This window comes from Alternaria arbusti (genome assembly GCF_024043155.1).
Source record: "Alternaria arbusti strain BMP 1465 chromosome Unknown scaffold_4, whole genome shotgun sequence".
In the NCBI taxonomy this organism is placed as follows: domain Eukaryota; kingdom Fungi; phylum Ascomycota; class Dothideomycetes; order Pleosporales; family Pleosporaceae; genus Alternaria; species Alternaria arbusti.
The window spans coordinates 1,472,397-1,497,113 of record NW_026249944.1 but is presented as its reverse complement, the minus strand read 5'-3'; the positions used below and the strand labels follow the sequence as shown (position 1 = coordinate 1,497,113).

At 54.8% G+C, this 24,717-nt stretch overlaps 6 protein-coding genes across 6 annotated transcripts; 4 read left to right on the top strand and 2 right to left on the bottom strand.

Annotated features, from left to right (window-relative positions):
- Positions 1 to 529: 529 nt before the first annotated feature.
- J4E86_004153 (uncharacterized protein) lies at positions 530 to 6,016 on the top strand (the record flags this gene model as incomplete). Its single annotated transcript, XM_051444697.1, has 1 exon — positions 530 to 6,016. One exon carries the CDS (start codon positions 530 to 532, stop codon positions 6,014 to 6,016), a length of 5,487 nt encoding a protein of 1,828 aa, XP_051304322.1.
- Positions 6,017 to 7,075: 1,059 nt separating this feature from the next.
- Positions 7,076 to 8,799, top strand: J4E86_004152 (uncharacterized protein; the record flags this gene model as incomplete). The annotated part of the gene is made up of 2 exons (XM_051444696.1): positions 7,076 to 7,800; positions 7,863 to 8,799. 2 exons carry the CDS (start codon positions 7,076 to 7,078, stop codon positions 8,797 to 8,799), a joined length of 1,662 nt encoding a protein of 553 aa, XP_051304321.1.
- A 623-nt stretch (positions 8,800 to 9,422) lies between these two features.
- J4E86_004151 (uncharacterized protein) lies at positions 9,423 to 13,610 on the top strand (the record flags this gene model as incomplete). Its single annotated transcript, XM_051444695.1, has 1 exon — positions 9,423 to 13,610. One exon carries the CDS (start codon positions 9,423 to 9,425, stop codon positions 13,608 to 13,610), a length of 4,188 nt encoding a protein of 1,395 aa, XP_051304320.1.
- A 1,220-nt stretch (positions 13,611 to 14,830) lies between these two features.
- Positions 14,831 to 16,810, bottom strand: J4E86_004150 (uncharacterized protein; the record flags this gene model as incomplete). Its single annotated transcript, XM_051444694.1, has 2 exons — positions 14,831 to 16,355; positions 16,404 to 16,810. 2 exons carry the CDS (start codon positions 16,808 to 16,810, stop codon positions 14,831 to 14,833), a joined length of 1,932 nt encoding a protein of 643 aa, XP_051304319.1.
- A 1,115-nt stretch (positions 16,811 to 17,925) lies between these two features.
- Positions 17,926 to 18,510, bottom strand: J4E86_004149 (uncharacterized protein; the record flags this gene model as incomplete). The annotated part of the gene is made up of 1 exon (XM_051444693.1): positions 17,926 to 18,510. One exon carries the CDS (start codon positions 18,508 to 18,510, stop codon positions 17,926 to 17,928), a length of 585 nt encoding a protein of 194 aa, XP_051304318.1.
- Positions 18,511 to 22,393: 3,883 nt separating this feature from the next.
- Positions 22,394 to 23,215, top strand: J4E86_004148 (uncharacterized protein; the record flags this gene model as incomplete). Its single annotated transcript, XM_051444692.1, has 1 exon — positions 22,394 to 23,215. One exon carries the CDS (start codon positions 22,394 to 22,396, stop codon positions 23,213 to 23,215), a length of 822 nt encoding a protein of 273 aa, XP_051304317.1.
- Between the last annotated feature and the right edge of the window lie 1,502 nt (positions 23,216 to 24,717).

Genomic DNA, 24,717 nt, shown 5'->3' with positions numbered 1-24,717 from the left:
GCTAGAGGACAGGGTTGCCGCGGCGGGCCGTTTCAATGTCCAACCTTGGGCGCAGGAACAGCTGGCCAGATCGCTTTCCCACCCTTCCTGCCAGATTACCTACGATGCGCCCGGGGATCGCCTCCGATATTTGATTCTCGCTGCCTTCCTGGACGAAGATCGCGTCTTTCGCAGTTGTGCGACACGCAGAGCCCATGCTCTTCTGCTTCTCTAGAGGTACGTAGCCATGTTCGCGGTCTCTGACGTAGAAAGGGATGGCGATTACGCCTCTTGCGGTTCGCGTTCAAGTCACCGTTGCGACTTCCTTTCACGCTCAGTCATATGCACTTGCGTTTACACAAACTCCTCTCTCCTGCATAATTCTCCTCGGTTTGCATATTTTGTCCCACGAGGCGTCTACCGTGGCATGTCAGACCTCGCTTCACCACCCCGACCGAGGCCCAACCCTCTGGCCACGGACCCCCAATTCCAGTGCTGACTGCCTGTGCAGTACTTGTAGATACCCTTTGAATTACCTAATTATCCCATAATGGACGAAGACGGCCCCAACTTTTCCTACGCCTATGGCGGCGCGCCTCCCACCCCCTCCACAGCCTCGAACGCATCATGGAATCCCGCATTGCGCAACGAGAAGGAAGCGAGCGCACCACCTAGCGCGAAACCCACGAATCAGTTCGCACAAACTAAACCAGAGTCGTCAGAAGAAGACGACGAGGAAGAGGATGACAGTGAGGAAGCGGATGAGGAGGAGGACGACGATGAAGAATCAGAAGAGGAGAGCGAAGACGAAGAGACTCCTTCAAGGCCTGCACTAGCTGCACCCCTTGCACCGGCACCGGCAGCCAAGCCAGCGTCCGAAGAAGCAGAGGCCGACGAGTCTACTGCGCGCGACGACACAATACAAGCGCCATCAAGCGCAGAAGCACCTCAACATCTCGAGCCCCTGGAGGGTGGAGCAGACGGTGCCGACGATGAAGATCTAGTCAGTGCCACGCAGGCACTCAACATTACCGAATCACAAGCGACACCAGCAAAAGCCGAATCAAGTGAGGAGGAAGACTCTGATTCCGAAGAGGAGAGCGAAGACTCGCGACCTGCAGCGCAGATACAACGGGAGGAAAGCTCAGAGGAAAGTTCAGAAGAAGAGGCGGATCCCGAACAGCATCCCGAGGAGAACTACGAGCACCAAGGAGAGACTACAGCTCTGGAGGATGCTATGACAGATAGTGTCAAAGTGCCTTTGGTAGCAGACACCGAGGCTGATGAGTGGGGCGCTTCCGGCGACGACCCCTTTGATCTTGGTGGGAAACCACAAGAACCTCCCCTGGAGACACCCGTGGCGGAGGCTGTTGGGACGACAGTCGGAGACGACACGATCGGAAATACCACAGTAGGCGGGAATACCGGAGCCGACATCGACTGGGGCAATTCGGAAGAGCAGGAAGACTTCTTTGGTTTGGGCGCGAGCCAGCAGATCGAACCTGCGCAGGCGGTAGACCAAAGTCCTGGCGCGCATGTGGTACAGGCCGAAACGAAAGCTCCTGAGAAGAACGAGTGGGATCTGGATCTTGACCTGGACGACGACTTCTTGCCTGACCAAGAAGAAGCACCCGTCATTGAGTTGAGCGACGACGAAGGCTTCCTCGAAGACGAAGCGCCAGCACCCGCACAGCAACCAACGCAAGCCGCTCCTTCAGGAACTGCAAGCCGATATGCTCCCCAAACTCCTGCGGGCGCACCTGCGCTTGCCCCAGCAGCGAACCCGTATGCCCCTCAGTCGCAGCCCGCGGTGGCACCAGCTTATGATGGCTTTGGACGGAACATGGCTTTCCAACAGCAACAGCAGCAGCAACCACCTCGCCCACCAATGGCGAGTTCGGCGCAAAGCTTCGTGGACAAGTCCAAAGGAGGTTATGCTTCGCCATATGATCTGCCGGAAGACATCGTAACTACTCGAAAGCGACCAGCTCCTCGAACAACAGTGTCCGCTGTACAGCCAACTCCACCACCCCCGCGAACTAGCAGTATGTCTTCGAACGCGGGGCCTCCACGGCCGCCATTGTCATCGAGCATGTCAGTTGCTAGTCTGTCTCCGCCCTCATCAGGCCACTCCATGCGTTCTCAGATGAGTGGTATGCCACCACCGGCTGCACCTCCAAAACCCGCTGTCACAGCGAAATCACCATCGAGTGACTTCTTCGCCGAACTGCCTGTTACTTCCAAGCCTCGCCCATCTGGACGCTACACCCCGCAACCGAATATGCCTGTTCAACCTCCAGTCAGCCATCCTCCCCCGCAACTTCCTCCAAAGGAGCGCACCGCTTCAACCTCGTCCTTACGGAATGAGTTCATCCCAGATGCTGCCAAAGTCGCTACTCCTCCTCCCTTCAGACAACCAGAACAGTTGGCCATGTTCCCTACTCAGCCATCGGTACCTGCGCGAACAAACAGTCTTCCCGTTCCTCAGCCAGTGCAAGCGCCTCCTTCCACGAGCAGATACTCTCCTGCTCCGCCTCCGTCGGGACCAGCTGCCAATTCACGGTACTCTCCTGCACCACCAAGTGCACCAGCGGCGAACCCGCGATACTCGCCCGCGCCTCCGCCAGGACAGCCTCATGCTCGTTATCAGTCCGAGCCGCATAACAACTTGACCCGGACTCCTTCACAGCCTTTCGCGCCCCGTACTTCCAGCCCGCTAGCCTTTCATAGCATGCCTCATCAGCTGGAGCAAGCCCCCGAAAACAATGCTCAATATCCTCCAAATCATCAGGTCACGCAATCGGCTGATGGAATGCCCCGTCCACCATTCAGAAGCCCACTGGGTGAGGTTAGCGAGATTGAAGAGCAGGAGCCAATTCTGAGTTCGAGGCCGCCTACTGGACGATCAGAGACGCCACCTCTAAAGAGTACACCTTCATCAGTAGTTGGCTCACCACGGAAGACCGATGGCTATGCACCAAGATACCAGCCAGCCCAGTCAGCCGTCCCACAACGCTCTCACTCACAATCTCCAACAGCGACTATGAAGCAGCCTGCATACAGTATGATGCCTTCGTCTTCAGTCTACGGCGGCCGGCCTACTGCTTCAAGCTCGGTCAACGTCATCCCCCATCGTCGACAGGCGTCAGTCAACTACGACTTCATTGTGCCCGAAGACGAGCGCTCGACAGACCCCCTCGAAAGATGGAAGGGTCATCCTGTGTTCACATGGGGCCTAGGAGGCAATGTTGTCACGAGCTTCCCTAAGCAGATTCCTCGCTACGGAGGTGGCGGATCAGCGCCGATGATGAAGAGTAGCCCTGGTGAGATTCGCATCCAGAGTGTCAAGGAGGTTCTCCCTCTGCCAGAAGACGTTGCCAAGTTCCCTGGTCCCCTCAAGGCTAAGGGCAAGAAGAAGGATGTGTCAGCATGGCTTGGCCGTAAAATCGAAGCACTTGACGCACAGTCTAAAGAGCCAGGACTCGAACACACCATGAGCGAAGACGAGCTGAAGCGTGTGGATGATCGCATTCTCCTCTGGAAACTCATGCAAGCACTAGTCGATAACGATGGCAAATTGGAGGGTACTCCTGCAGAAGCCGCTGTCAAGAAGCTGCTACTACCTCCAGGTGACGAGACATCCGACGAAGCCGGTTCATATTCGACAGCCGCGGACATTGTCGGACGTTCAAGATCCAACACCTCCAACCTCCAGGCAGAGCCCATCGATCCTCGTGCTGTTGAAGATTTGCAGGGCATGCTTGTCAAGGGTGATCGCGAGAAGGCTGTCTGGCATGCTGTCGACCAGCGCTTGTGGGGCCATGCGATGCTGCTGTCTTCTACTCTCAGCAAGGACATATGGAAGCAGGTTGTCCAAGAATTCGTTCGGAAAGAAGTCAAGAAGGCCGGACGCAACAACCAGGCGCTCGCTGTATTGTACGAAGTCTTTGCTGGTAACCACGAGGACTGTATTGACGAACTGGTACCTGCTTCGGCTCGTGCCGGATTCCAGATGGTGAGCGCTGATGGTGTTGGCGCAACCCAGAACGCACTCCAGGGTCTAGACAAGTGGCGCGAGACAGTTGCGCTGATTCTGAATAACCGTAGCGAAGGTGACGCGTCAGCGCTACTCTCGCTTGGAAGGCTTCTGGCCCAATACGGTCGCATTGAAGCTGCACATGTGTGCTTCATCATCGCGCGTTCGGTTCTGAAAGTCAGCGGAGTCGATGACCCGCAGGCTGATCTTGTTCTGATCAGCGCTGATCATCGTCTGAACCCTCTGGAGATGGGTGTCGAGATGGAGCCAATATTGCTGACCGAAGTGTACGAGTTCGCCCTATCGCTGTCATCGCCGAGCGGCTCGTACGTCATTCCACATTTGCAAAATTACAAACTTGCACATGCGTATCAACTCGCCGAGAATGGGTACCGGACCGATGCACAGGCATATTGCGATGCCATTGCGGCGGCAATGAAGGCTACAACTCAAGTCTCACTATACTACAACGCTGCTTTCATCGCCAGTCTTGACGATCTGAGCAAGCGACTGTCGCAGTCTCCGAAGGATGGATCGTCATCTTGGATCTCGAAGCCTAGCATGGACAAGGTTGGAAGCTCGCTTCTATCCAAGTTCAACAGCTTCATTGCAGGCGACGACGAGGACAACACAGCCAACAAGTCTGGTGGACCGGACGGACCTTTCGCTAAGATCGCTGGTAATAGCCCATCCCTCACGCCCTCACAATCGAGCACGGATCTCTATGGCGCAATGTCTGGCTATGGCGCCCCAACGCAACCACCTGTCCCCGGCAGCTCAAGGTATGCACCATCGAACGCGTACGCGCCAAGGTCGTCTTCGGAGCAGCAACGATCTCGTTATGAGCCTCAAGGTCGACCATCGATGGAATCGAACGACAGCTTCGGCGTGCGAGCAGTATCTGACACCTACACGCCTATGACACCCACGTCAAACGTGTACAGCCCAACTCAAAATCAACTGAGCCCACCGAGTGCACGCACGGCAGCCAAGGCACAGTCGTACTCACCCCTTCGTCCGGAATACAGCCCAGCTCAGCCATCCTTCGGTAGTCCTTATATGCCCACACCACCTATCGGAGAGCCTTCTCTGGCCCCTGCATTTGGTGGCTATCAGCCTCAAGCGAACTCAGATGAGCCGACAGCAAACGAACTCACCTACGATCGATACGGACCTTCGTCATCCACCTTTGAGCCACCTGCGTACCAGCCATACAATCCGGACGAGGATGACAAGGAAGATGACAAGCAGATATCGAAGAAGAAGTCTTTTATGGATCTTGACGACGATGACGACCTCGCTGCCCGCGCCTCGGCCTTGAAGATTAGTGGAGGCAGCAGCTCCAAATCAGACGCAGACAAAAAGGCAGACGAGGCATTCCGCAAAGCCGCCGAAGCAGATGCCCAACGCGACAAGGAAGCCGCAGCAGCAAAGAAGGGAGGAGGATGGCTGTCTGGGTGGTTTAAGAAAGATCCCAACGCCGGTCCTGGTCCTATCAAGGCCAAGCTGGGAGAAGAGAGCAGTTTCTACTACGACACAGATCTTGGCAAGTGGGTAAACAAGAAGGGCGGCGCGGCAGACACGGGTAAGCCCGCTGCAACACCACCACCTCCACGTGCTGGACCTCCCGGCGGCGGAGCTCGAAGTGCCTCAGGTAGCGCCGCACCCACACCGCCTATGGGTCCTCCCGGCGCAGGTGCACTACGTCCACCTACCTCCAACCCCCGCTCGTCGTCGCTGCCGCCGCCAATGGGTGTAGCAGGCTCCCGCGCATCTACACCCGGCATCCCAGAATCGGACGAAGAGGGTTTCGCTGGACCCAAGCCACCTACGCTCGCTAGACCCAGCTTCGGTGCTGCATCCGGACCGCCATCGCGACCGGGCACTGGTATGAGCAATGCTAGTAGTATTGACGATTTGCTCGGCGCACCTCAGGCGAGGAAGGGCCCCGCGGGTAAGAAGAAGAAGGGTGGACGCTATGTCGATGTCATGGCCAAGTAAAAACATTACGGGAAACGATCAAGATATGGAAATGGAGATAGATGACCGTTATCAGGACGCACATGTCAGGGATGAACAGCATGGTTGTCATGAAGGATTCGGGCGCGGCATACAGGTGTTCCTGCATTAGAAGGAGTAAATGCATTAGTCTCGCATCCCGAGCCCATTTCTCGGGTTGACACAATTGTACTATTATATTATCGTCATGTTCTATCTCATCATGCGCACCATCACTTCAGTATCGCAATCGTGATAAACGTGTCGTGTGTCCCACCCCGGGGGGCGGCCCCAGCCTGTCCACTTTCCTCCCTCCACAAAAGATACGAAGAACGGCCTTTTGCTCGGAGCTGTTGCTGGCTGGGCGTTGACCATGTGGCCCACTGGGGGCCGATTGGGCTGGCGGTGGTCGACCCCACAAGAACGGCAAACACACCCGATTACGGAGATGACGCATTGTCCGGCTAGTTGATCGGTGACATGCGCTTTCGCGTGGTCGGTATCGCCAGGGTCTGGCGATGGTTACACGTGCTGCGCGCATGGCTATCGGGCAGGGTGTTCGAAGGAGTCTTATCGTTGTCGCTTACTTGATGTGTGGTGTATGTATGATTGTTGGGTGGGTAGTTTCTCGGTGCCATATCAGCACAGCTAGCCAGCCCTGTCGACGCCTATCTCCCCAACTCCGACTCGTGCTGTGGAGCGAACGATTGCAGCGTCGCATTCGCAGCTCTCCCAGCTCCCAAGACCGCTAGGATTAGTATTAGTCAGTCTAGCCCTTTGGTGGGCTTGAGCCAGCTGCGGGGAATTCGGCGGCGCTCGCGTGGTCATCTTTTTATCTTGGGTTTTCGTGTTCCTTATCCTGTTGACTGATGCTATAGCCCTGCTGCCGCGCTGTTATCGCGGTGTTATTTTGTTCTTATACTGGACGGTTCTGAGGTTGCGACATCACGATACGGTGTTTCTAGGTCGTCGCATTTCCCATCGCAGCGCAAGGAATCGAAGCGCAGTAAGAGTTGGCTTTTCTGAATCGATCGTGGGATACCTGGACAAGGCGAGACAATCATGGCGAAGAGCGTTTCCGTCACCGAAGGCGGAGCAGGAGGAGGACAGGATGCCACACGAAGACAGGCTTCGATCAACGACCCGGGCGCCGACGCTGCCCTGGCGAAAATGGGCTACCAATCTGAACTACCACGGAATCTGAGCATGCTGAGCGTCCTCGGCATGTCGTTTGCCATCATGGCCGTCCCATTCGGTCTCTCAACAACACTCTACATTACGCTCACGGACGGGCAATCGGTGACTGTGCTCTACGGCTGGATCCTCGTCTCACTCATTTCGCTCGCCATCGCCGCGTCCCTCGCTGAGATCTGCGCTGTTTACCCCACAGCCGGCGGCGTGTACTACTGGTCCGCCATGCTCTCCACGCGCGAATGGGCGCCCATCGCGTCGTGGGTAACAGGCTGGTTGACTTTGGTCGGAAACTGGACGGTTACGCTTTCGATCAATTTCTCCGGCGGTCAACTCATCTTATCAGCTATTACGCTTTGGAACGAGGACTTTGTGCCGAATGAATGGCAGACTGTTCTTGCGTTTTGGGCGGTCATGCTGATTTGCATGGCGATTAATATCTTCGGGGCGAAGCATCTCGATCTGATCAATAAGATTTGTATCTATTGGACGGCGACGAGTGTGGTGGTTATCATGGTCGTGTTGTTGACTATGGCGGATACGAAGAGGGATGCGGAGTTTGTGTTTGCGCATTATGATGCTAGTCAGAGTGGATGGTATGTTGTTCCTTTGTGTCTTGACATAGGCTCCAGGACGGTTAGACTAACATTACTGCCAGGCCATCAGGATGGGCTTTCTTCGTCGGTCTCCTGCAAGCTGCATACACACTGACCGGCTACGGCATGGTCGCCGCCATGTGCGAAGAAGTCTCGAACCCGTCGCGCGAAGTCCCCAAAGCCATCGTTCTCTCCGTCGCAGCAGCCGGTGTCACAGGAGTCATCTACCTGATCCCCATTCTCTTCGTCCTCCCCGACGTACAACTCCTCCTCGACGTCGCGAACGGCCAACCCATCGGCCTGCTCTTCAAGACTGTAACCGGCAGTGCAGGCGGCGGCTTCGGCCTCCTCTTCCTTATCCTCGGCATCCTCTTCTTCGCTGGCACAGGCGCTCTGACCGCTGCATCACGCTGCACCTATGCGTTTGCTCGCGACGGCGCCATCCCCGGTTCGCGACTCTGGGCCAAGGTAGACAAACGCTTCGATATCCCCCTCATGGCGCTCGTCCTCTCTACAGTCGTCGACTGCCTCCTCGGCCTCATCTACTTCGGTTCCTCGGCCGCATTCAATTCCTTCACCGGCGTTGCTACGATCTGCCTCTCCACCTCGTACGGCATGCCCATCCTCATCTCCGTGCTGCGCGGCCGCAGAGCAGTCAAACACTCATCCTTCTCGCTCGGCCGCTTCGGCTACGCCATCAACGTCGCTATGATTGCGTGGATCTGTCTCGCTGTCGTGCTCTTCTGTATGCCGGTTAGTCTGCCTGTCGAGCCTGCTACCATGAACTATGCAAGTGTGGTTTTCGCGGGCTTCGCGGCGATTAGTGTGGCGTGGTATTTCATTAGTGGTAGGAAGGAGTTTTCGGGCCCGCCTGTGCCGACGGATGCTGAGCCCGGGGAGGAGACTGTTGTTGCCGGGTTGGCGGTGCAGGATAGTAGGCAGGATATTGAGGGCAAGGGGGATATGGATAAGGGTGTTGAGCACGATAAGGTGTATTGAGTGGGAGATGTGATAGAAGTTTATGTACTTTGAGACTGTTTGGTATTATGCTTTCTATAATCTAGAGCGCACACAATAAGTTGCAATCTGAGCTGCTGTGTCGAGTGAATTCCTTGATGTCGCGTTTAGAAAAACGGTAGATTTCCGCTCTCAGGTGGAGGGTGACGCCACAGGACGCTAAGCCACGGCTAGCGGGGGTACGCGGTTACGCGATCCACGGTTGGTCGCAAAGCACTCAACGCGACAAGCACCATCTCTCCCATGGACGTGTTGCCTGCCGCTGAGACTGATGGAAATGAGGTGAGTGCTTCTCTTAGTAGTGATGTTCTCTTGTCATATCGTGGAATCCCTCATAGTTGCACATGCGGTGCGATAGAGTAAAGGCGTCGACTAACATGTGCAGCGACTGGCGACATTCCATAGTCGACCTCACCTACGATGACGACGATGCGGAAAGCGACGAGGGCCCGCTGTCCTCGTTGCCCTTGGCGACTCCCACACCGACTCACTCACTCACCTCCATGAGCGCGCCCTTGCCTCAACCGCCCTCATCGCGACCACCTCCTCCCACGACACGACCCGCTCCTGCATACGTAAATCCATATCCTCCGCTACCTGGAACCATGCCGAAAGCGACAAATACGGCGAGTATGGGACGCCTTGGCCTGGCGCCCAACACTTACGTGCCGGTTCCAGGCCAGTCGGGCAACGGGGCAAGCGACTCGCGGGCAGCAAAAAGAATCAAGACATCCGACGGCGCCTCCAGATCGTCAACACCACCTGCAAAGAAGCCGACTCCAAGCAGAGGGATACCGCCGGCAGCGCAAGCCGCCACACTGGGCAAGTACAAGCTCAACGCCTGGGCAGCGGAATCCCGTGCGGCAGTACCTCCTCCAAGTGCCACACCGAAGCCCAGCGCTACCAATGCCAACAAAGCTCCGTCCGTCCAAGATATCAATAAGGCGCTCAAGACAAACGGTGCGCCTACACTGAATGGGGTCAGGACGAGCAGCCCACGTGCACTTCATATCGGTCGCCGGCCAGGTAGCAGCTCAGGTCCAGTCAAGCCAGCGCCACCGACACGAGAGACGCCTCGAACGTCACAGGCACCGGCCATTCGACAACATCAATCCCGTGACGCGACTGCGTACAATGGAGCAAGTGCGGGCATGCCAACCAGAGGCCCAGGAAGACCGCGCAGTCGCCCTTCGCCAGGTGCAGGCAACGTCCCATCAAGGCCAAACTACTTCGCGGGCCCTGCGAAGGAGCAGATTCCAGATGAAGATGGAGATAGCGTCATGTCCGATGTCTCGTCCTCAGCAGACTCTGTGCCGCGACAGCCATCGGATAAGACGAAGAGCGGAAATGTCCATCATGGTCTCGGACCAGCAGTCGCTGCATTCCACTCATCCAACCTGCCAAAGGGCGCGCATGTACCTGCACCGCCACCCTCCATCGGACGCAAGAAAACGATGAACCCGTTCGACACTGCACAAGATAATTACCTTATCTTCCTCAAAGAGGTCAAACAGTTCACATGGGCACAAATCACAGCGGAGTACAACACCGACATGCCTTACCGTCCATACGCAGCACTTCAGTCTCGCTACTCGACCTTCCTCAATAAGAGGGACCGATCTCAAGATCCCTCAACGTTGATCTTGCCCCCTCGGTGGGCTGCAGAGGCGGATGTTGACTGGAATGCCATCCGTAGTACCAGCGCTCCATCAAGAGGGCCGAGGAGCAACCTGTCCGCTTCGCAATCTCACCAACCTAAACGCCAGGAGCAGGCAGTGCCCAAACACCTACCAGTTCAACAGACTATCGAACACGACTACTCCTCAGGGGGAGACTCTGCACCTCGGAGAGAGCGATCGCGCCGGACACAGCGAGTCAATTACACTTGGCCGAAGCAGCGGGGTATTCCGGCAGCTGGGGTCGAAGAGGGGTTCATGGAAGACAACTATGAAGCCTTCGCGGACGATTTTGGTCACGCTCGGTCAGAGACGTCTCCAGAGGACGACTTTCCTCTGCCTAGTAAGGCGATCGCCGTCGAGAATGAGCCTGTAGACGTTCATTTCAATGCGGACGATGCTGAAATAGGATTGAGTCTCCGACGTACGAAGTCGCGCAAGGACACGACCAAGAAAGTGCCATATCTCAGCACTTCGCAACGCCTGTCGGTACAAAACCCGCCTGCTGGGGACTGGGACCAGTTGTCTAGTCGCGATTGGCAAGGAACTCTAGTACATGTCGATTTTAGCCCAGACGAGATCGCTTTAGTAGAGAAGGCTATCGCATTGACGAGAAGGATCACACCCACAATATCACGACACCGCACAAAAGGAAGGCAGCTGCGCGAAAACTTGAAGGCTTTTACAGAACCACAGATCCTTCGACTGATCGAAAGCCTCCTTCATCGTTTGCCCTGCCGCGATCGGAGTAGCATTCAAGCCTTTGTACAAGATGCATTAGCCGGCGATGTTGCAGAAGTACCGCAAATACAGAGGCTTGCAGCTGCGCGACCTGAAACAGAGATGCAATCAACCCAGAAGCAATCCACAACATCGATCATCCGTCAACGTGAGCTAGGCCTCCAGTCCAGAAGAGGCTGGCATAGTGCGTCAAATCCGCTTACCTACCAGGTCAAGAACAAGTATATGGACACCATGGGACCGGCAGCTTGCTGGACGGGCGCCTCAAGCGACATCCACACTGTTGCATGGGCGCCGGACGGTGAGCACTTTGCTGCTGGTGCTGTCGCTGTTGACGATCCAGACTCGATGCAATACAATCGACCGAACAACCTCCTCTTCGGTAGTGCCGTGCATGGCACAATCCATGAATTAGCAGAACATTATAAGATCCGCGAGAAGACCGAGACCGGCGCGAACTCAGGCCATGCCATGTTCGCCTCCCAAGACCCAAAGCTTTACACTACAGTCAGCTCGGTAGCGTTTTCGAATACCAGTCCGTATATGTACTCGTCGGGTTACGACGGACATATCGGTATCTGGAGAACAGACTCAGAGGCAACACAGCCAGTGCTAGCTGCGAAGCTCAACGTGAAAGACCAGATCGATATTCTGTCAGTCAACCGTACGAATCCCGGCATGATAGCAACAGCAGCAAAGAACTTCAACGAGAAGGCTATAAGAGTACTCAAGATAGATGAAGCGGAGCCGTGGAACTTCGCAAAGTCGAGCTTTCACTCAAACAAGGCCGTTGCACGCGCAGACCTAAGAATACTCCCTTCCGCCTTGCAGTTCGAGCCCACGTTTGGCGCGCTTCTTCTCGCAGGCTTCGGTGCAAACTTGAAGGAGACAGGACTTGATATGACAGGCGATCTCTGCTTGTGGGATGTTGAAACGCAGACCCCGTACAATATTCACGGCTCTAACAAGAACATTTTCGACGTCACTTTCAACCCAAACCGCTCTAACATGCCATTGTTTGCTGCCGGATGTGTAGCGACAGGTTCCACTGTCAACCGCGGTACCCGCTCGACGATCCGCCTCTACGATGTAAGAGATGACAGTAAGTTCACCTGTCCTATCGAGTTCGAATGTAAAGCTCTGGATATGAACGATGTCATTTGGTGCCCGCATGACGAGCGGCTCATTGCTGCTGGCTGCACAGATGGAAAGGTCTATGTCTGGGATGCGCGTTGGCCAGATGACCCTCTGCGCGTACTCTCTCACGGCAGCTCATTGATGCCTCTCCAAGAGGGAATCAAGCATGAGATTACAGATACCGGCATACGGTTCTTATCGTGGGGTGAGAATGCCACTCGGCTTTACTCTGGTTCATCCGACGGTGTGGTCAAGGTCTGGGATGTTACGCGCGCGGAAGAGAACACATTCATCAAGGATTTGGTCACCACAGATTCCGGTATCATGTCTGCTGCATTTAGTCCGGATTACAGTAAACTTGTCGTTGGAGAAGTGAACGGCTCCATCAACGTACTTGAAGTCGGCAGGGACGATACCTCTATCAAGGATGCAGACAGGCTACGTTATATGCCGTACCAGGACGATGAGCAAGACGACATTCAGGATGAGGCTGGCGATATCACTCGTCTAGCACCCGAGTCCGGTGTTGCTGAAGGCAACTATCTACTGCAAACTCAGCAGCTACAAGTCGCGCCTATGGGAAGTTTACCAATCCGACAAGTTCTCCAAGGTGTGAACTACGCTGGTCCATTCGATAGGGGTATCGATGCGCCATTCCTCCGCGAACAAGCATTGCAGTTCCAGCTCGGTCTTACAACGTCGCGAGGCCCCCAATGCGACATCCCTCCCTGCAAGGACAACCTCAACAAAGTCACGAGCGAGGACGTCGGCGATTCGGGACGAAGCGCAGACCGTATTCCAGATGAACTGCGTCGACAATGGAAGGCTATCGACAATAAAAGCACCATTATACCCGGCAAATCGAAGTGCACGTACTGTGCCCGCCCTGCCCGCCCGTCTACGACAGACAACAGCGACGTTGTCCTATGTGAGCGCTGCTCATTCGCTTGCTTCCGATGTGGTTCCGTCAATCCCATTGCCCCAGCTACCACCACACTCATTTGCGACTCGTGCGCTGGAGTCTGGGACATTGGCGTCCTCGGCTATGATTGCGTTCAGCAGCCGTATGCTCACAACAGGCACATGCAGTTGGATGTCCCAACGTTGAAGAGGTGGGGTGAAGAAGCTTACGCGGACAAGGAGGATGACTTCGATACGAATCACGGCGACGAGATGAATGCGCTGACCAATTACTACCTCTCTTTGGCTATCGACCGGCCGGAGAGTCCGCCGTTGTAGGGGCTGGCATTGAGGAGATTGGCTGTCGGGGAGATTTTGCAGAGGAAGTGCAGATGGATACGTGTACATTACATTATGAAAGCGAAGAGCGAAATGGTGGGAAGAAGCTTCGCGCACATTGAGTAGCGCTGGCGATGAATGATACCCCATGTTACATTACTCGATCAAGTCCTCCTCCTTTTCACACGTGCTAATACCGAATGATGATGGAGCGCATCATCACCAAACAGGGACTATGCGCCTCACTCCCTCATCAGCGACACTAACTCGACTCCAAACGGCGGCTCGTCATGGTTGGCGGCTATGTGGTGTTTTTCTCCCCGCAGAGGAACATGAAGAATTTTTCGGAAGCTTTTGGACTCGGAGAAGAACGCGGAGACATGACTCTAGGCTGGGCTGGTTTTTTTTAGATTACGATTGGCAAGATGGTAATGGGAAATTTCTCGCAAACGAACCAGCAAATGCCGCCCAATGTTGAGAGTTTATTTTGCTGGGACGCTGCGTCTCATGGACTGAGGCGGTCTTGATTTTACGGAGGAAGAGAGGCAGATTCTTCTCCATGCGTTGTGGACATGTGCATTTTGGTATCTATAGAAGAGGAAGGGACGAGATCTTCTCCATGAGATGTATCCTGGTACGATTTTTTGGATATCGGGGAATGGGAAGGCGAGGGATTTTCATCGACAGATCAGCTTTTACTTTCAGGGATTAGGCGAAAGGAGGAGGGAGACGTTCTCCATAACTGCTGCTGAGGTACACTTTTGGTATTAGGGAAAGAGAGGAGGCGAGGTTCTCTCCATGTGGTACTGTATTTCCTATCTTGGTAATGTGGGAAGAAGTGGATGTGGGGAAAGATGGAGAGCGGCAAGACAGCAGAAGCTCTTATAACAACTTTCTCGCTGCGCTGTGCCGAGGCGGTCATATGAGCAAGGTCGTGCCGCTTGAAGTCGACGCAGCGAGCAGCATCCAAATAAGAGCGCGCTTTTTTCGTCCTTTTTTTCGCAGAGGCCCGCTCGCACACATGAGCCTGGATATGCTCAATTTTAGGTCCAGCGTTCATGTCCTTGGCGCTCTTGCGTTTTGAGTACATGAACGAAGAATCCAGAGAATGAGTTCATGTTGGTGTTTTCGAAGGCCCAATTCTCATGACGAACCCGATTACCGTTTTTGGGATACGAGAGTAGAAATCATGAGTAAGGAAGACTATCCCAAAGGACGATTTAAATACGACTCCTAGCCAGCGCATCAGCCGCATCGTCCTTGGCATACGTAACATCCACGCCCTTCATCGCATCCTCCTTCCTCCAATCATTCAAGATCTTGATGAACGCCGGACTACCATAACCAAACGTCGCATTCCTCTTCTCCCTCTCACTATCTTTTCCCTCGTTGTTGTAGTACCCCGGCGTGCACTCCTTCAAGAAGTCACCCCGGATCGCCGTCCCATCAACAATCGTTTTCGTCCATACCTCCTCCGCATCTTGCATCGGCTCCACAGTCCTGATGCCCCGCTTCTTGCACTCCGAGATGATGTACGCATAATGAATCGCCTGCTCGTTAGTGACGTGCATGAAATTCGGCGTAAGAGCCGCTTGCACGATCTGGACGAAGAGGCAGTTGGGAAAGTTGCGCGTTCCCCATGCATGCAGTGTCTGTGCACCATCAGCCCACTTCTCGGTTATGGTCTGATTGTCGCGGCCGTAGATCTCGATGCCGGTTTTGTGCGACCATTCGTTTGCGAGCTCGAAACCAGTGGCGTAGATGAGGCAGTCGAGTTCGTATTCTTGGCCGTTGGCTACGACGCCGGTGGGGGTGAGGTGGTCAACACCTTTGCCTTTCGTATCGACGAGCGTGACGTTAGGGCGGTTGAACGTCGGTAGATACTCATCGTGGAAGCAGGGGCGCTTGCAGAATTGGTTGTACCATGGTTTCAGAGCGTCGGCTGTTTCTTTGTCTTTCACAATCTCGTCGGTTCGATCGCGGATAGCGTTCATCTTCTTGAAGTCTGCGATTTGTCGCTTAGCTGCAGCTTCGACGGGGTTGTTTGGGTCGATGCCGGCGGTGATTAGAGACCGGATGATGTCTGTCCATCGATCGGATACCATGTCTTCTTTCTCGTAGCCGCCGTTGACGATGTTGTCAAAGTTGTCCATGCGCTTCTTCTGCCATCCTTTCTGGAGCGATTGTGCCCATGCCTCGTCCGTCGGGCGATTGCCACGAACGTCGATCGAAGAGGGCGTACGTTGGAAGACGTAGAGCTGCTTTGCCCACTCACCCAGATGAGGCACAATCTGAACGGCTGTCGCGCCTGTACCGATGATACCCACACGCTTGTCTTTGAGTTTGAGCAGGTTCCCCGATGGGTCGCCGCCCGTGTAGGCATAGTCCCAGCGCGAGGAGTGGAATGAATGGCCTTTGAAGTCTTCAATGCCTTTCAAGCCGGGAAACTTGGGTCGATGAAGAGGACCAGCGGCGGGGATCACGAATCGTGACTTGATCTTGTCGCCGCGCGCTGTGTGCGTAGTCCATTTTCCTTCTTCTTCGTTCCATCGCATCTCTTTACTTTCGGTCTGGAAGAGAGCTCGCGAGTAAAGGTCGTATTTTTCGCCAATCATACGTGAGTGTCTGAGAAGCTCTTTGGCACGAGCATACTTCTCCGTAGGCATGTATCCGACTTCTTCTAGCAGGGGCATGTAGATGTAGGATTCGATGTCGCATTGCGCCCCGGGATACCTATTCCAATACCTCCCTCGCTGTTAGTAAATGGATCGCATGCTGTTCAACAAAACATACCATGTTCCACCAAAGTCCCCAGCCTTCTCGATGATCCTAAAGTCTGTGATGCCAGCCTCAATCAACCGCACGGCGCAGACCTGAGCACCGTAACCACCACCGATGATTACCACCTCCGTCTCTTCTTCAATAGGCTCGCGCTGAAACCCCGGCTCGACCCAAGGATCGTCCAAGTAGTGTGATAAGCTGCCATCGAGGAGTATATATTGCTCTACACCTTCGTCTCGTGCTAAACGTCGATCACGCTCTTGAAGGTATTTTGCTTGGAGCGCTGCCGGGTCAAAAGGCAGCTCGTCTTTGTTTGCTATCTCTCCGGTCTTGATATCGACAGTAGACTTGGGAGCCTCTGCCTCGGTAAGAGGTACCTCATCTATCGGAGCTGCTGCGATCGGACCTTCCGTCGTCATTTTGCGTTTAGGTGGAGGAAATTCGATGCTGTCACTTTAGTCCAGGTTTTGGGTTTGCTTAAGGAGCCCAGTACATCAACAATCGTATGGTAGACGTCGAAAGAAATACAGGTCGATGTAGCCGCGGCAACCCCTCTCGCAACAGCTTCCCCACTCCACCATCGCTTCAGTAGGCTCGCAACGAGACTGATTATCTGCCCGCGGATGCAAGTTGCCCCGTCTGCTGATACTACTAATCATATGCATGTCGAGCGAATGCAGCCACCAGCCATGTTGAGTGTTACTGCTAGCCCGAATGGTAAGGGGCGTTTTAGAAGACAAAGGTTCGGGGTAGATTTGTTCGTTCGGTGCAGATGTGGGGTAACTGGAGACTGATCTGCGGTCGTCGACTAAGCTCAGTCGAGTCGTAACAGGCATCAGGTACCGCAGTATCGGGTAATGTTTCGAAGTTCGATGACAAGACCGAGTTGAAGAGTATCTGGTGAAGCGCATCGGTATTCGTCTTCCTCCGCGCCCCTGACGCGCGGCTCTGTCACCCGGTTGGCGCATACAGAAGATCTAGACTCGAACCACCTACTCCTCCCCAAAAGCTTACACTGTATCGTACGTTTATCCGCAACCATACTCACTCGATGAAACATCACCATAATGGGGGCTGAGATGAAGTTGGGCACGAAAATGCATGACGTGGTCTTCGCGCTAACGGACTCGCTTATCCCCATGACCATGGCCTGGCAGCAGCCCCGGAGCGCACCACCTGGCACAACTCGGCCAAAATCAAATGTGCAACTCGTATCGTGCGACGCGTCCCCGCCACGAATGCGACAGGCACAGCCCTGGTATCAGTAAGCGCCCGTTACCACGACAAACGATACAGAGCCGACGTTAAGATATACCGCCATCTCAATCATCACGATGAACGATGCACAGAGCAAATGTGTCAGTCAAGAGTTCGTAGAAGCGTAACGTGTTTCATTGAATCATCCAAAGTCGTAACCAAATCGTAACCCAAGGTATATCCCATATCCCATCCCTAGTTTATGTATAAAGAACGTAAGAAGTAATCATAAAAAGAGCTGGAGAAGTAATTGTAAAGTGCGCGGCACCAGGGCTATCTAAGCCTCGCCGTTGATCTGCATGCGTCCAGCAACGCTTCTCTTGATCTGTTCCTCGCCAGAGCAGACCTTCATGTACAGGTCGGGGCTGGTGCCCAGGGTCTTGGGGCACATGAAGACGGGCTCGGCGATCTGAAGCTTCTTCAAGGGCTGGTCGACGTAGTAGATCTGCGAAGGGCAGTATGTTCCAGCTTCGCAGTCGATCTTGCCGCAGCTGTCGTCGCTGGCATCCATGGCGAGGCCCTCGTCGTGGCCAGGGCAGTTGGACGCAGACTCGCCCTCGGCGCAGTCCACGAAAGAGATGTCGTACCAGAGCTGACCGGCGGCGATGGAGTATTCGAATTGCGTGTGGTGGCCAGCGAGGAGGTTCTCAGTCTTGCTGACCTTCATGGAAGTACTGGTACCAGTGTAGGGCTCGCTGTGAGTGGTGCGCGAAGGGATGCGGACCGCTGTGGGCACACCGTATCCGGTAGAGATCGACCAGACCCAGATGTCGTAGCTGCAGCGGTTGGCGATGATGGCGTTGCCAGCAAGGGCAAGGCTAGCCTGGAGTGCCACGATGGCGAAGGTGAATTTTGAAAGCATGTTGTTAATTGAGAGGGTCTGTAACGGTGTTGTTTGAAGACGTTCTTTGTTGGCGACACAAGGGAGTGTGGCGAAGTTTCTTTATAGAGACTGTGTGTTGTTGATGGAGTGATGAATGAGTGGAGGTCCAGACCGTCAATTGAACAAGAGAGGGAAGTTTGGAAAGAATGTGATAAAGCTGTCGAAGCTTGACTGTGATGTGACAAGGAGTGTGTGTAGATCAAGAACAAAAGAGGGTGAACGTCGACTTTAAACACATGGGAGTTCAAAGTGGGCCCACGGCGTAGTCCAGCTCTTTATCATACCTACATCCGTTACCGAACAAGTATGGGCCCCCAAGGCTCAACAGGCCTGTCAGGCACACCAATCATACACTGAGACATTCAGGGCAGAACAAAGCGTCTCCGAGTCATCCGGCGGTAACTGCAGATTTTTCGTCCCGCAGAGGTGTTTTCAGCGCTGTCTGTGGAGACGGGGGTATGGGTTCTGGTTGGTCGGATTGCCTAATTGGGCGGCGCATACCTCAGCGCCCTGAATATGATGTAAGGAACTGTCTAGGCTCGTATGGAACACAGTTTCGGTCGTTGCTTTTTCTTTAGCCGATCCTGAAAGATAGGTGCCTTGGTCTACACTTCCAAGGCTTTGTTGCTGCGAACAGCTACTCCACTCCAAGGTACGCCCTTCGCGAGGGTCAATCAGAATGTAGCGTGGCTATACTCACACGAATAATAACCATCAGTGGCGTTTTTTGTTATCTAGCATACTCACAGAGACGCAGTCATCTAGACGAATGCGGGTGGAGCTTGGAATAGTCTATGGGAATGCAAGGCACGGCGGATGCGCACCAATCGGTGAACGGCTAATAAGCAGACAGCGACGTGGTGAAGCCGAAAGCTAGTAGTGAAGTCGCATAGGCTAGAACGTCTTAGTGTAGGATCATGGAGTAAGATGACGATTGATCGATCGAGCACCCAATCCACCCGCATGGAAGAAGAAGCAGACTATGTGAACACTCAGGCTGGGAATATGTGAACGCGTGTATGTGAAGCCGCATACGACGCTCAACATGAGAACGCCCAATGTTTCGCGCTCGACATGGCGGCGGGCCAGGTTCAATTTCATTCGTCACCCGAGCAAGGTGTGAAGGCCTCCATGGACGTTCTTTGTGATTGCCGCCAAGCCGCCATCTGGATCAGGCATCGCCTACGTTTTTGAGTTCGGGAGGCAAGAAGTGATCTCCCGTCTTCCCATGACTTCATCCTGTTTAGGTGACATGTCACTTTGCTTCTGCCTTATCTGACCCAGGTGCTTTTGGATTTGCTCGCTAAATCCTGATGTTTGTGCCAGCTTGGTGGAAAAGTACAGCAAGCTGCATGAGCTGTCAGATGACGTCGTGACCGCCATCCATGGAGACACCGGACCGCCGACGTGTCTGCTGGAAGACTAACCGGCCGAGACAGTTGGCAGGCAGAGGTTTTCGTGGCTCACACGTGTTTCGTTCGCGCTACTGCAGGATTTTCGCGGTTGAGGCAGTTCTCCGCCGGGGCTACGGGCTGCATGTGAAAATCGGCGCGATGGTACCTGACGGTTAGTCCGGCACACCGGGATGAAGGATCTTCTTCAACAGCCGGGTTGACAGGAGCCACGACGACGTCCCGGTGACCTAGAGCAGCGAGTTCTGCTGACGTCCAGGTCGTCGGCACGCTCGCGCCACTCCGGCCAGCTATCTAATCGATAGCAGATAGGAAGATTGCCGACCTCCACGTTTCAGGCACGAAGGAGTTCGACGATCAACGGCGCATGCGTCAGCATCGTGCATACGCGCGAGAGAACACCTTGCAGGGCTGGCCCTATCAGGCGCGGCGACGGAGGGCGCGTTGCGACTGGGCTAAAAAGTGTGTGGATGAAGAGTTCGACTAGCATGCAGTCGAAAGCCGAAAAGAAACCACGTACCGCACTCGGAGTACAGCCGACAGCGGGGCGACAGCCACCTCAAAACCTGATGACGGGCCGGGTATACCAAACGCCGTTGATGCTGTGGGTCTGCGGCAGTATTCAACGAAGACAAACCTGAGCCGCCTCCGCGAAATTGCACGGTGGCCACGCAAGACGGCTGCTTGCCGCCAGCACACGGCGACACATCATGACAAACGGCGAGCGCGTCCAGACCAAAATCGACGTTTCACTTAATCGCGAGGCCTGAGGCACGGCAGGCCTTCGGTGCTTCATCTTGAGTGAGATGAGGTTGAAAGAAACAATCTGGTGCCGCAACGGGTCGAAGATTAAACAGTGCTGGGTCACCTTGCTACAACCCCTCATTATCACTACCATTAATTTTACGACATCCTAGCTGTGTCGCGTGCTTGGGTCGAGAGATGACGTTGAATTTTGATCTCGGCTCCTGGCTGATTACCTGGTGGGCGGCTCGGGCACAGTCCTTGGAGGGTCGCTGACCATGCGGTGTACCGGATCCACGTCAAGAGACGAGATCTCGTCGCTGTCCCAGTGCGCTAACACGTGGCGACCGTCCACGCGGAAGATCGATGGCAGATGGTGACACTGGAGGTGGAGCCAAGTCGAGTGTCATGAAGCGCCACTGACTCTGGCAGTTATCGTCACATCCACACGATCGCCTGCAACGGCGGAAGGATGCTGCGACAACGGGCGGCAGTCAGGCTTCCCCTCTACTTCTACCTTGTTGGGCGGCGCGATAGAAACGGGATCTCCAAATATCCCACGATTCGCTGTTTCACGATGACCTCTCCCGTCCGAGTAGAAATCCTTCGTCGGCTCCACTCTGCGAACGGCCTTCTAGAGTCTCGACTCTTCCCTCGGACAGCGATGAAGGCCGCACGGACTCGTGAATCGCTCGCCATGTGCGATACGAGCGAAAGGGCCAAGCAGATGCTGTGGCACAAGAGCTGAAACCAAGGCGGACTGTAGTTGTGCAACTATTCGGACTACCTTTCACAAGAGGTTTCTCACAGAGCCGGGTCAGACCAAGCTGTACCCTGGGCTAACAAAAACATCTGAAACCGTACCTGGTCCGAACGATTATAACAGCCAATGGGACAGCGGCGCACTTCGAGATATCTCTACGTTTTGCCGCTCTCGACTTAGCTCTCCGCTTAATTTTCCGAAGTGGGCGTTTGATGAGCTGTCCCTTGCGCAAGCCCAATGATCGTCTGTGTTTACCCCTGACGCTTGTCACATCTGGACCGTACCAACGAAATCCGAGTCGAAGCGCCAGAGTGCACGACAATCAACGACGGATAGACAAACAAAGCTTTATTGATTGCCGCGCACAATCGCAGTGAAGCACAAAGGGTTTGGAAGGGATATAACCACGGAGACATTCATTATATGCGATCCGACAGCAACCAATGCGAATACGTAGGGCTGCAGACTCCAAAACCTGGCCTACGGTGACTGTCACTGAGCAAGAGACGAAATGAAAGGATGCAAGCGGTTTACCAAGGGCTTGGTTGGGACGAGGATTGCGCTTGAGAGCCTCTAGCTCCAGGCACAGGTAAATCTGCGGAGGACGGGGCCGTGGGCGGAAATGTGATGGCGCTCGCGTTTAATTTCCTGGCCCATGTCAGCTGCACAACGCCCGTTTCCTGCTTAGCGTCAAGTTGTATAAATGTAGTTTATCCCCTCTGCCTTCCTCTACTACCCCAGGTCTGCGACTTCCAGGTTCGACATCCAGTCATTCACTCCCTACACAGTCAATCTTTGACACCACGTTCTCTACCGCCCTTCGGCACAAACACGCTCACTTCGCATCTGTAACCAAAAAAACAATTCGACCGTCGAACCTTACCTGTCAACTCAAGTCCAGCTCCTATCCTTTACTAAATCAACCAACACGAAATCAATCAACATGCGCTACTCGACCGCCTTCTCCGCCGCCATTCTGGCCGGCTCTGCGCTCGCCGCTCCCTCCTACGGTGGTTACGGCAGCCAGCACAAGCACGTCAAGAACGTCCATGTCGTCGTTGAGACTGTCGTCAAGACTGTCTACGTCACCGAGGGCTACGAGATCCCCAAGCCTACCAGCTCCTCCGTCAGCGCTGCGTACGAGGCCCCTGCCAAGAACACCATGCCCGCCTACGCTCCCGTCAAGCCCACCAGCACTGCCGTCTACGCTCCTCCCCCTCCCCCTGCGCCCACCAGCGAGGCGCCCAAGCCCACCACCACCATGGTCTACCAGCCCGCTCCCCAGAAGCCCACCACCTACGACGCTCCCCCTCCCCCTGCTCCCACTAGCGAGGCTCCCAAGCCAACCACCACCCCCGCTGCTCCCGCTCCCGCTCCTTCCAGCGGTGGATACATGGGCATTGTTGAGGAGGCGCGTGCCAAGCTCGGCATGAAGTCTCTCGAGTGCGACTCCAAGCTCGAGTCCAACGCCATGAACGTCGTTGTTGAGGGCAACGGTGTTATGAAGCACAAGCTCAACCCCGGCACTTACGGCCAGGTTCTTGCCCCCGGCAAGCCCGACATGGAGTCCTTCGACCACGTCTTCTACGGTGGATGGCTCTGCGAGATCCCCAGCCTGCCCGGTCTTGAGGATGTCTGCGGCAGCGCGTCCAAGGGCTGGAACTACGAGGGTCAGACCGGCCACGCTGAGATCCTCACTTCCGACCAGTACACCAAGATTGGTTGTGCTAACCACGAGGGTATCTGGTGCTGCGACCTTGCATAAGCAAGCCACAACACATGTCATGAGGGTGTATGGGGGTTACAATTCTTCTACTGTAGATGACAGGGCGGCTTGGAGATCAAACTCGCGACGCGTGCTTTCGCGCTGGTTGGAAACATATTCTTTTCTTCTGTATCTTACGGTACCAAACCTCTTTATTTTCCCTGCTCATTTTTTAGGGGAGCGCCTCTTTACTCTGTTGCCAAATCACAGATCCACGAATTCATGACCCGAATCCCTTGCCTTTCTGTTTTGCCCATGTGACAACGCTGAACGAACAATTGCCTATCACTCCCACCCTGCGACGATCACCCTTAAAACGACTACTAACAATAAAATCCGCCAGCGATCTTCGCTTCTTTGACACGCCTCGTACCTGAACACGAGCTGAGCGAGCGCACGGCAGCCAAAGAAAGAAGGTGACAGACGCGAGCCAGCACGAACCCGGGCGGCTGCGGAGATGACCCCGTAAGCACTCAGGGCTCAGGCACACTTCGTGTTCTGTGCCTGCCAAGGGGGCGTGGCGCGTTCTTGGGCGGCTTTGCCAGACTGCCGCGCCGCTTCGTCACTCAACCACAGAAGGCAGTGTGTGCCCCCAAATCCCAATAGCTGCACCCAGCCCCCTTGCAACAAAGAACGTTCAACTAAGTATCGAGTGGCTCGCGCCATGGCATCTGGCGCTCAGGAGCTGTGGCGATAGAGTTTGCCTGTCGCTTCAAAGTGTGGTTTGTCAGGAGACTGGCGTCGCCCGAAAACCAGGTCGCGCATCTCACAAACCATTGAAACCAAAACGAAGAAACAATCGTGTTCAACACCATGCGTCGCACGAGCAACGCTGCAATGCTACAACGCTGACGGACTTGCGACATGGGGCCTTTTGCGCGCGCGCAGGCCGGGTGTCGGCTTCCCCCCAGCTTGGCTTCGCCTGGCCCAACACTGGCCCGCTGCCCATCGGTAAACTGGGTCGCCCACTCGGTACAGGGATCAAAAACTGTCGTCACTTGCACATCGTTATTTCGTGAATCGGGGTGGGGATACTGATACCGTTGGCTTCGGCGATGTAGTCGGTGATTTGGCATGGCGATCGCGCGTGGTCTAGAGGTGGCTGGACTTTTGCTTGACAATTGAGGCGTGCCGGTGGTTCATTGCGCGGGGTGCCTCGACTGCGCCCGTTGGCTGTTTCCTCAAGAAGGGCTTCCCGACCATGGCGGTGCATGGGGGTACGTAAGTTGGGTGACGAGCGACGACTGCGCAATCGAAGACGGGCTGTAACGAGTATTCAGCCCGATATCGTTCCCGTGTGGTGTTGAGATTGCGTAAGTCGTTGTGAGTCTGCCGTTTCCAGGCAAACCTTGAGGACCTTGAGGAGACCCGAAGACTATGGAATGCGACCATTGCATCGCATCGACGTAGCTTTTGGTATATTGTTTATCGCATTGCCAACAAGAAGATAGTCAATGTAAACAGTTCCTTACGCAAAGGTACCACTACTGCCGCCGACTCCT